The sequence below is a fragment of the Eumetopias jubatus genome, unplaced genomic scaffold (assembly GCF_037043125.1).
Source record: "Eumetopias jubatus isolate StellerSeaLion01/CBP00866 unplaced genomic scaffold, mEumJub1_p1.0 scaffold_17, whole genome shotgun sequence".
Classification (NCBI taxonomy): domain Eukaryota; kingdom Metazoa; phylum Chordata; class Mammalia; order Carnivora; family Otariidae; genus Eumetopias; species Eumetopias jubatus.
In genome coordinates, this window is record NW_028274823.1 from 1,207,788 (window position 1) to 1,219,171 (window position 11,384).

Consider the following 11,384-nt stretch of genomic DNA (forward strand, 5'->3'; position numbering starts at 1 on the left):
CTCTGGGCCCTCACGGCTCACAAGCCTGCAAGCGCAGTTGAGGCTGAACCTGAGCAGCACAGCAAAACCACCCACAGCCCAGGAGCTCAGGCCTCCTGCCCTAAAACTCCTCTCCAGCAGCACCAAGTGTGCCTGGGTTGCGGCAGGGAGAACAGGGCCCTGGGGGCTTCAGAAACGTAGGTGAGACCCCACCTGGCCCTGGTGGCCATCCTGGACAGTCCCCGAATTGGCCACTGGGGTCCTGCTCTGGTTCCCCTGGCTGGTCAGTCCCTGCCACTCACCCACACTCTGGCAGCATCCATCAGCACGACCCCCTCCCACCTGGACGAGGTGCACAGCGCGAGCTGCTTGGGGCAGCACTGAGGGCCAGGATGGCGTTACAGCAAAAACAGGAAGTTGCAAAAGATCTGAAAAACCATAAGTGATGGAGAAAAAAGCAAAACATGTGTCCCCACAAATTCATTTGTCATTCTTAACAGAATGACTCCATCTTAACATAAAACCCAAATCTCCCGGAATTACAATTCAGCAAAGAGCATGCTCTGCACGCAGGTGCCAGGCAGCCATTAGCTGAGCTGGACAGAGGAAGTGCCCACTGATGCACCCCAAGTAAGCCTGGGGCCCAGAACTGGTACAGGACTCTGAGAGCATGTAGAGGGCACCCAAAAGCAAACTGGGATGGGTGACTCGGTCCATTCAACTCCTCCATGGGCGCCTCTCAGTGCCACGGCTCCCACAGGCTCTGCACAATGAAGCCTCACCAGGGTTTTATTTTTTTAATTTTTTTTTTAAGATTTCATTTATTTATCTGACAGAGAGAGACACAGCGAGAGAGGGAACACAAGCAGGGCGAATGGGAGGGGGAGAAGCAGGCTTCCCGCGGAGCAGGGAGCCCGATGCGGGGCTCGATCCCAGGACCCTGGGATCATGACGTGAGCCGAAGGCAGACGCTTAACGACTGAGTCACCCAGGCTTCCGCCCCCTTTTTTTTTCTCACCAGAGTTTTAAAAGCACTGATCCAACCCAGATCTCAGCTCCGTCTGAGTAGGTTCACCCAGCAAGTCAGAGCTCCCCCCAGCCCAACTCTGCACTGGATCGCCTTCCAGAGCCAGCAGGTACCTACCGACAGGGGCACAAAAGCCTACGTGCTCAGAGCTGGGTCGTGCTTCCCATCCCCGTCCGCTCTGTGGGACCCCGGCGCAGCCCCCTTCCAGGCGGGCTGCAGGGCCCCAGGCACAGGATGTGCCCTCATGCGAAGACGGCCAGGCCCCTCCCACGGGCAAGCATTCTGGGACAACTTTGGGAACACAGCCACCAATTCCCTAAGTTGTCCCCCTGAGAGAGTCCTTGCTGACCAGCTGGGTGCACCATGAAGTAAATAACATCCCCACATCAGCAGGACTGTAAAAGGTCCCAGACACCCAGGAGATAAAGGTAAACGCGAGGGGCCGTCACACCCAGAGGCTGGGAGAAGAGAATTCACCTGCCAGAGGCCTTCTCTGCCCCTCACTGGGGGCAGTGCCCTCCACGTGCAGGCGCAGTGGGAGGGGAGGCTGTGGCTGCCACCACCACTGCCCAGCTCTCACAGACTAACACCACCAGACTGACCCTTGACCCCATGACTCAGCATCAGCCTCGCACAGACATGCACCATCCCACCGCCCACACCCGGCCGTGGGGCAGAGAGGTTGAGTCCCAGGAGCCGAGGGCGGCCTGGGAGGCCCCAACGCAGCTGTCCTTGCTCCTGCCTCGCCTGCATAACCACACTGGAGGGCAGGACACCATCCCAGGGACCTTCCATCCTCTTGGGAGGTCCTGGCATCCCGTGTGCGCGACCCGGAGAGATGGAGCCGTCCCCCATGGACACAGTAAACAGTCTGCCAAACACCGTTATCATGACAACACCATTATCAATGCCACTCTCATAGTGGTACAGCCAAGGACCATCGGTGGACACCTAGTTTTTTTAAAGGCAGAGGCCAGAAAATGCAAATGGTGAGCACAGAAGACTCCACCACACCCCGCAGCAGAAGGAAGGCCTCCCTGCCCTGTGTTGGCCCCACGCAGCCACGGGATGCAGAACGGTGCGGCTGCTTTGGAGCAGGTAGGCAGTTGCCCGCCAAAAATAAGTGTGTGTGTGTGTGTGTGTGTGTGTGTGTGTGTGTGCGCGCGCGCGCGCAGACGATGGTTCACAGCAGCAAGCCGGAAACGAGCCTGCACCCATCAACCAGTGAGTGACACGCCGCACGGCGCACACCTCACGGAACCCCACTCAACCCTAAGAAGGGACGCGTTGATACAAACAGCAGCGTGGGCAGAAAACCAGCATGAGGACCGCAGACCGTGAGATTCCGGCATTCGAGATCCGTGCTGGACGCAGAATTCTGGAGCCGGAGGCAGAGCCGTGGCACAGAGGGCCGCCAAGGGCCGCGAGGGACGTGCCTGGAGATGTGTGGGGACAGCCGCGCCACTGCATGTGCTTCCCAAAGTCACTGGGCTGCACGCGGGTGCGGGGTGAGCTGTGCCACATGCAGACTGTCCCTCAACAAAACGGCAGGGAGAAGGGCACGCTGGCGCCTGCAGCCCCAGCCGCCGACCCCTTCCCGAGCCGTGCGGGCCGCTCTGACGGGGTCGGCACCCAGCAGGCCTGCAGCTCTTCCGATTCCCTCCGGCCACTGCGGCAGAGCCCACATCCCACCCCGCCGCGATTGCTGCTCATGAGGCCGGCCCTGCAACACGTGCGACGGGATGACAGCCACACGAGCGGCCAAAACACAGCATGACGAAAGGGGAAGGAGGGACAGCACAGCACAGAGCTGGTCACAGTGTGCTGTCCCCAGAAGGGACAGTAAAATTCTGCCGGCCTGCACCGGGAGGCCAAAGAACTCCTCAGGACAGAGCAGCCTCAGGAGAAGCCCGACCATGGGAAAGCACACCCTGTCCAGGCAAGGGAGGAGCAAGCTGCCACAGGTGCCTGGTGGGTCAAGAAGGCAAGTGGGGACAGTGAGGGGCAGCCAGCACGCACCCCAGAGCCCCGGCAGGGGGGCAGGCCCCCGCCAAGGGTGAGGGCGCGAGGCTCCTCGGCAGCGCCACTAGGCAGCACAACCAGGCCATCCCACCGGCCAGACGCAGGAGCCCATGCTCCAGGACAGCGGATGGGCCAACCCAGCAGCCCAGGCACAAGTAAGGAAGCCTTGGGTGGACAGGAGGGGACCAAGACCTTGAAGGAAGGAGCCTGGGGACAGCTGAGGGCACCTCACCCTGCCAGGCCCCCTCCTCTACGTGCCGCAGCCACCATGCCAGGTGGCACTCCTGCCTTCCTAGTGCACCAGAAGCCCAAGCGGGGAAGCTGGCACGCCCCCGGTCACACGTGCTACACGGCCTACTCCAGCCCCACGTCTTCCTGTCACCATGTGGCCCTGCAGACTCCGACACGTGGCCTCACGCTAGCGCTGAGGGCAGGATCCCTGCCACCAAGACCCAGGCCTGGCCATGCCTCCCGTTGTAAGCCTCCAGGTCCTAGAATAACAGCAGGTCACTCCAGGGCCCTGAGATATGAGGCAGAAAAAGAGGGTGCCTGAGCCCAGGCCAGCAAGCCCTGGACCAGAGCCAGGGCTGGACTCCGCCGGGGGCGGGGGGTAGATGCCTCCAGGATGCAGTCCCAGACCCAGCTCCCGTGCTCGCGGCACAGAGCAAGAACAGGGCAGGATGGAAGGCCTGGTGCCAGGCTCAGGGTGCAGACACAGGAGGGCACAGATTCAGCATGGGCTCCAAGGATCCGGGGCAGTTCACTCAGGGCGAGAACTCTGGGAAAGCTACCCCTAACACCATCACGTTCTGCTCAAACACATGAGGGGGTACAGCCCCAGCCCCCACATCCCCACCAGCCCCCAGCCCCAAAGAAGGGCCCCAGGCCCCTGTCAGAGTGAAGTATGGAGAAGACGAGCTCACAAAAACCCACCAGTGGGTCGGGATTCAAGGAACAGCTGACCCCAAGGCCATGCTCCTGGGGATGGGGTTGAACTATTCACCAAAGGGAAAACCCAAACCAGAGTCAGCGTTTTCCTCAAGCCTGCGTGTCACCAATGTACTTCCCTGTCAGCCCAGAAAAGCCCTTTCTGTGTGCGGGCACCAAGACCAGCCACCAGGCAGAGCCCCATCACCCCTGACCCGCTCCGGTCGTCCCCACCCCGAGCCGCCGTCCAGGGACCGGCCAGTGGTCAGTGGACACATCTAAGTGGACGCTCTGCTCCAGCACCTTTTCTATCTCCCTAAACAGACCTTGTAAACTCTAAATGTAAATTTTGAGCAATAGTGCAGGCTCTCTCTCCATCCCCACCATCAGAGGCCAAGCAGAGGCAGGGATGGTAAGGAGAGCCTGCAAGATGGCAAAATCCCAAGACACTCTCCCCAAACACAGGCCTACGACGCAGCCCGGCCTTCCCTGGACCCACATGCAGGCTACCTCAAACCCTCCCACCATGGATTTACGGGAATCATCAGTCACATCTCGGGACTAATGTTCTCATCCCCCAAAGCCAACGGCTTTCACACCGGTTCCATTTTCAGTGTAACTGGATGAGCCACTGCTTTATCCTCATTCATCGCTAAAGGTTAAGAAACCCCAACGGCTTCCTCATCGATGGCTCCGTGAGTACGCGCATGACTGTCTGAGCTCTCCCATGAGCCCAAGCTCACGCCTGGAGCGGATCAACTCAGCACCCGCCTCTACCAAAGATTCAGTATCTGGACACTTGTCAGGCTCGGACACACACTGAAATATCATCTGCTGCCCCAAAAGGGAGGCTCTGGGGAGGCGGCCAAGGCTTCGGCGTTCTGTGCCCACACACCACACCAGGAGGAGGGGAACCAGAGCAGAGCCTGCCAGCCCGAGAAGGAAGAGCGCTATGGGGCACCCCTCCCCGGCCTGGCCAGGCAGGAACTGGGCTCGAGCCTGCAGGCCACCTACTCCCCCCGGCGTGTCTGGGGAGTAGACTGAGGCAGGACAGTCTCAGAAGCCCTAATTAATGAAGCAGCAACAGAAGACAGAAGTCACGGTCACTTTATGTTCACCTTGGGAACATTTTCTCTGCCATCTCTCTTCCCCAGCCCCCACAACCAAGTTGGAAGAACCCGGGGAAACATGGGGAAAACAGGGCTGTGTCCCAAGAAGTGACAACAGACGGGTGACCAACACACTGCCCAGAACCTCCACTGCCTCGCCGCCCGATCCCCACCTACAGGACCCCACTCCTAGACACAACCCACCTTCCAACAAGAGACCCTCTTGCCCACCAAGATGCGGAGATGGCCAACATTTAAGGAACCAGTGCTCTGCCAGCCCGTAGCAAGCCCCCCCGCCACCCTGCTTCCTCATCACCCTCCGGGTCAAACAGGGGGCTCCATAAGGGCAATCCACTGGGAGGCAGGCCTGGGTCCAACTTCTGTAACTTCCAAACTGGACCCAACGTATCACGGAATCACACCTCAGCATAGGTCTCTTCCCCCCAAAACCTGTGTACGACCAGGACGGACCCAGGGCTGTGCTGGCCCCCCACCCCTGCTCTCTGGCTCCCAGAAGGGCCCGTTGTCTGCATGCCAACACTGTGTGTGATACAGGCTCTGAACTCAAGTGGAGGGACCTTTCTCAGTGATGTCCCACCAGAATGCAACTTCTCAGGGTCACTCAGACCGAAAGGCAGTGGACATAGATGCAATGGTGTAAATACCCAGCAAGCCTACCACAGTGCTCACTTCACTGCATTCAAAGCACGCAAAATACTGAACACTTTAAATAGAAGACGTGCCTCCCTGTGCAGTAGAAAGCATCCCTCAGCAGCTCTAGAGCTGACAGAGACAGGAAATGCCGAGGGTGCCAGTGTGGGCAGAGGACACCATGAGCTCAGAGGCTGCTGGACAGCGATGGGAGCCAGCCATCGGCAGGAGGAACGGGAGGCACGTGCAGCCTGCATACAGGTAATTGGCAGGCTGAGTCCCAGTTCCTGACCACGTCCAAGGCCGGCACCATGTGTCCGGGGTGAGAGGAGGTATGCAGGGTGCCAGTGTGGTTTCCTGAGCAGGAAGAAGCAGCACCAAAGCCACACCGGGCTCTGGACCACTGCCTCATTTGATGCTACCACTGTGGGAATGGGTAGATCCATACTATAAAGAGTCCCACACTCTGACAAACAGGCCAAATTCCTACAGGGAAAGTATACTGAGATCTCAGGTGAGAGACATAATGCAAAAAAAAAAAAAAAAAAAAAAAATGCTGAGCCACCTCCAGCCTTGAACTCTCCCTGTGGGACACGGGGCTGTGGGAGCATGAAGGGGCCTGCGAGGAGGCCCGGCCCGGTCAGCCCCCACCCCTGCGCCTAACACACAAGAGCCTGCTTCAGGGGCTGTGCAGACAGAGCCCATACCACGGCTTTGGAAACCCAACACAGCCCCAAGCTCTCTGATGAGAACTCTCCACCACGGCACTGCACTGGGCTTTCCCAAGCCACGGCTCGAGGAGCAGAGCCGATCCCACTGCGCTACAGGCTGAGCCCTGGGCCTGGGTCTCCTTACTGCCTCCTGCCCATCTGCATGGACACAGTCCTTCAAGGCCTGAGTCCAGACAAGCCCCATAAGGGGTGAGGGTGGCCAGAGAAGGCAGCCAGTGCTGGGAGACGGGGTGAGGAGGAGAGCCCAAAGCAGGGGTGTCCACGCAGCCCAGGAAAAAGGCTTTGAAGAGAAGATGACAAGGCCAGGAGGATGGGAGGCAACGAGAACCCTGGAACACGACTAAGGGAAGGTGAAATGGTGCGGACGCTGGGCCACGGCGGGCAGTTCCTCCAAAGGTTAAACACGGAGTCACCAAAGACCAAGCAGGTCCCCCTCCTCGGCGTGCGCCGGAAGAACTGAACCCACACGTGCACACAAAGCTCAGAGCAGCATATTCACAACAGCCAGAACATGGAAACTGGCCTCGTGTCCAGCAGCTGACGATGGGTCAGCAACCTGCCGTGAGTCCATGGGTGGGACAGTGTTCAGGCAGAGGCAGGAAAGAAGCACCAACACCCGCTACGTGGCCCACTCTGAAAACCTCATGCCCAGCGAGGGAAGCCAGACACAAAGGGCCACGTGTGTGACTACAGCAACGTGAGACACCCAGAATAAGGAACTCCCTGGAGGCCGGAAGGAGCCTGGTGACCACCAGGGGCTGGGGGCTTCAGGGCAGGGGGGGCTGCTGAGGCACCTTTTTGTTTAGGCACAAAATAGGCTCTAAAATGGACTGGTGACAGCTGCAGGAGCCTGCAAATGCACTGAAAACCACTTCAAGGGCTGACGTGTCTGACCGCGGAAAGGTGTCTCAGTGAAGCCATCGCCAAAGTCCCTGCAGAAGCACAGATCCGTGCCGTCAGAGGCCACCCAGAGCAAGCAAGACGGCCAGGAACGGACACCAGCCCTCCAGCTCAAGGCCTCCATGAACTCCACCAAGCCCGTGTGACCAAGTGCTGGGACAGGAGCTGGGAGAGGACGGGGAAAGGCAGCCAGTAGAAATGGCCCCACAGGCAGTACTAGCTGAGGGGACGTGGGGTTCAGGGAGCTTTCAGGGTGGGTTGGGAACAAGCACAAAAAGAGCCAAACTGATGGTACAGGAGAGAGAGGGGCATGTGCCCAAGGCACCGCGCCCTGCACCGCAGGGCCCAGGGGAGGGTCCCACGGACACCTGCTGTTGGAAAGGCCCCGGAGGGTGCAGCCAGCTTACCAGCTCTGCAGGACTCAAGGCGCAACTGTTCAGCAGGCCCTGGGGAGACGGCCGCTCAGCTGTTGACCAAGCGAAAAGGGGAAACCAGCTCAGAACTGACACAACTCTGAACATGCCACAGGACAAAGGCCCTGCAGACAGACCCCCAAGGGCAAGCTGTGCTCTCAGACCTCGGTCACTCAGCTAAGTGCCTTTCCCAAGAAACAGCCTTGCCACGTTAGGGGGGGACCCAGCTCTGAAACCACAGCAGCAAGAATTCACCTCTGAGTTCATTTCTAGCAACAACATAAAGAACCAAAAGCTAGAAACCTCCCTTGTCAAAAATCCAGCCATCTCAAGCAAAGCAAAGAGGTGTGCAGCCCTGGCCACCCCTTTCCAGGAAAATGGGTAGTGACAGCAAGAGTCTAACTGGGGATTATTGCAAAAGAGCCACAGGGCTCTCAGGAGGCAATCTGGTGGTTGCAGCAAACCTGGAGAAGCTGCCTCTAGGCCCCCAGCCAGGGAGATGCTTGTGCGGGTTCAGGAAGGGCCACCAGCGAGGACCGAGGGCCTCGGTCCAGGAGGCCTGGACTGGGGTCTGCCAGGGCACAGCCATGCTCACAGTAACACAACACGACAGTCTCCTCTTTCCAGCCTGGGTCATGAGTGACGGGCGGAGCTTTCCAGAGCGTATACGACGTGTGAGGACATCACCATCCTGAATGCTAAAGCAACGTGCTCGGTTTCCGCTCCTCTCAGGGTATCCCTACCAGCGTGGCGTAAACATTGGCAGTCATAACCAAGTAACCCGGAGCTCTTTGGGGTCCTCCACAATTGTTCCTACTCTACGGGTGACAGTGTGAGAACCACTGTGGGGCAGCTGTTCCCACCCCCTTGAGGGTAATGTTGCAGGGGAGGAGCAACCAGAGGGCCCTGGGGCAGGACCACTGCACCAGCCACGCGGGGGAACACGAGCCAGGGGCACTGACGAGAAAATAGCAGCCTGCCAGACAAATCTCCACGGCGTCGCCTGCAGACGGGGGAAGGATGCAAGACCGCAGAAGCACAGACGCATCAGCTACCCGCACACGTCCTTCGCAGCACCCCGTGCCCGGGTCTCACCCAGACAGCCCTCCCACAACGACGAAGCCGGGCAAGAGAGCATTCCTTCCCAGGCCACCTTCTGAGGACGGTCCCCCCCCCCCCGTCATGGGTGCATGCTGTGCACACAGAGTCAGCAGGCAGATCTTCTGAAACCTGCCATACACCAAGGAATCAACACCCCCTTCACTCAAGACTGCTCTCACCAGCCAGGCGTCCCTGGCACAAGCACCAGCACACCGCTCTCAACCGCAGCAGGCGCCCCAGAGCATGGGGGAAGCCTGGTGAGCACCCACCCTGCACCCCTGAGGGAGGACGGCTGCGGCCCCCGAGGCCGAGCCCCGCACGCCGAGAAACCTATGGGTTACGGGCAGATCCTTGTCTATGGACCTTCACATCGAAAGGCGCCCGCAAAATTACCCTGTGTGCACGGGTTACCAAAACAAACATTCCTTCCAGATGTAAACATGATGCAAAACTCCATACAGCCATCAAGAAAAAAAGAAAACTCAGAGAGAACATGTTGGCAAACAAAAGTGAACTAAGTTATCCATTTTAACGTCAACAGAGAGAAGTGTGCACATACAGCTGAAACACAACAAAAATGCTAGAACTCAGAATCAAAGATTACTGGAAAGAACGTTTGCACAGCAAAATTCTTTTCCCTTTGAGACTCAAATGCCCCACCATGCTTAATTTTCCTGACATTTCTGAGGCTTTGAAGCCTCAGCTAACGGATCTGAATCATCTGAGCAAAACCATGTTATAGTGGCGTGTTACTGGAAAGCCGAGAATAGAATGCTAAATATACAGACACACACCCATACAGGGCACTTTTGTAGAAAATGATCAAACGCAAAACTAGATAAAGTTGTCCGAGGGAAACAGGGAAAACAGTTCACCTCCAATGGGGAAGCACAATACATGGACGCCTGGAAGTTAAAATGAGAGAAAAAACACAAAAATAGCACCTACTTGGTGTCAAGGAAAGCAAGCCTAGCCTGTGCATGACCTTAGCTTACTGAACCACTTCACCCATGCCCGCTGCCGGCAAAGGAAGGCTCGGCAGGACGCCAGAACCTTCTCCCGGAATCCAAGTCATGCCTGTATCACTGGACCAGCCCACGCCCACTGCTCACCTAGCTGAGGCCTCCACCGGCTCCATCTGTACCATCACCCTTTTCTCTTAAACAAGCATGCCACTTGGGGCCGCATTCTGCTGTATTTGGGTTGGCAGTGCAAGTACCAACAGCGGGGTGGCACCGCGGCTCAACAGCGAACTAGGTCAGCCTGGGCCTGCCTCCGAGCTCCAGGCACCCCAGTCCCTGGCTCCCTTGGCTCCCCTCGGCCCGCGGGCAGCCGCCCCCGCTGCCCTGGGTGCCCGGGTGGGAGGCCCCCAGAGGTAAAGGCCTTGGGCAGTCACATCCCTTCTTTGGCCCTGAAAAGCTTGCCGGCATCTTTCTCTTTCATAAACAAGATAACAGCGTTCTCCAGGGCTTTCCACCGCCGCCCTTGTTTGAAAACTAGACAGATACTAAGTTACAAGGTAAAACCAGGGCGCCAACCCCCCGGAGCCCGGGTGAGCCGCACATAGCTGGCGACACAGCCCAGCGGATGAGGCTAGCCCACCAGCCAGGGGCGGGGTCAGGAGACCAGAAGTCAGGGGTCAGGGTTCTGGGCTCAACGTTCACGGAATAGACTAGGGGCCAGGGTCGCGGTTTGGGGCCAGTGCACGAGGGTCCTCAGATCAGGATTTGGGGACCTTGGACAGGGATTAGAATCGGAGTTTGGAGCCCTGGTTTCCGGGGCCCGGCTCTGAGGTCGGGGTTCAGCTTATGCAGTCCGGAGGCCAGAAGTGGGGGACCTGGATTCCAGGGTTCGGGGCAGGGTTCAGGGCACTGGTTCAGGGTCTCAGGATTTAGGGGTACGAGAGTCTGAAGGGCCCAGATTCAGCGTCCAGGTCCTGGGGTCTGAGACTCAGGGCTTCAGTCCAGAACCTGGGGCTCTGGGGCTCAGGGATGGGGACCAGGACCAGGGTCCTGGGCTCCGGGGACTCGCAGCTCAGGGCCGGGACCCGGGGCCGGGGCCCAGGTCCGGATCGGGAGGTCCCGGGGGCTCCGGGGATCCCGGGGCTCGGGGCCGGGCTCGGGGTCGGGGTCCGGTCGCCGGGCACTTACGTCGTCGAACAGCGAGCCCACGTTGGCCGTGACCAGCAGCACCGCGGTGCCCGGGGCGGCCCCCTTCCCCGCCATCGTGGCCTGGGCCGGCGGCGGCCGCTCGCGCGGTGCCGGCCGGCCGGGGTCTCCGCGGGCCGCGGCGTCAGCTGCGCCGGGGGGCGGCCCCGGGGCGCATCGCGGGCTCGGCGAGTCGGGCCGGGCCTGGCCGGGGTACGGCCGCGCGCGCGCTCGCTCGCCCTCGCTGCTCCGCGGCCCCGCGCCCGTCGCTCTCCGCCCGCGCCTCACCGCGGCCCGCGCGCAGCCATTAGAGTCGCCGCCGCCGAAGTTCCCGCAGCCCCTGCCGCCGCCGCCGCCGCTGCCGCCGCCGCCGCCGC

The 11,384-nt window shown here is 59.7% G+C and overlaps 1 protein-coding gene across 5 annotated transcripts in view; it reads right to left on the reverse strand.

The window, feature by feature from the left end:
• Positions 1–11,136, reverse strand: part of INPP5A (inositol polyphosphate-5-phosphatase A) — a 172,075-nt gene extending 160,939 nt beyond the window's left edge. For all 5 annotated transcript variants that reach the window (XM_088019925.1, XM_028119874.2, XM_028119876.2 and 2 more), the window contains exon 1: positions 11,011–11,136. In XM_088019925.1, the coding sequence (XP_087876051.1) occupies positions 11,011–11,085 (75 nt within the window). In that variant the 5' untranslated portion in view covers positions 11,086–11,136. The remainder of the gene's footprint in view (positions 1–11,010) is intronic.
• Between the last annotated feature and the right edge of the window lie 248 nt (positions 11,137–11,384).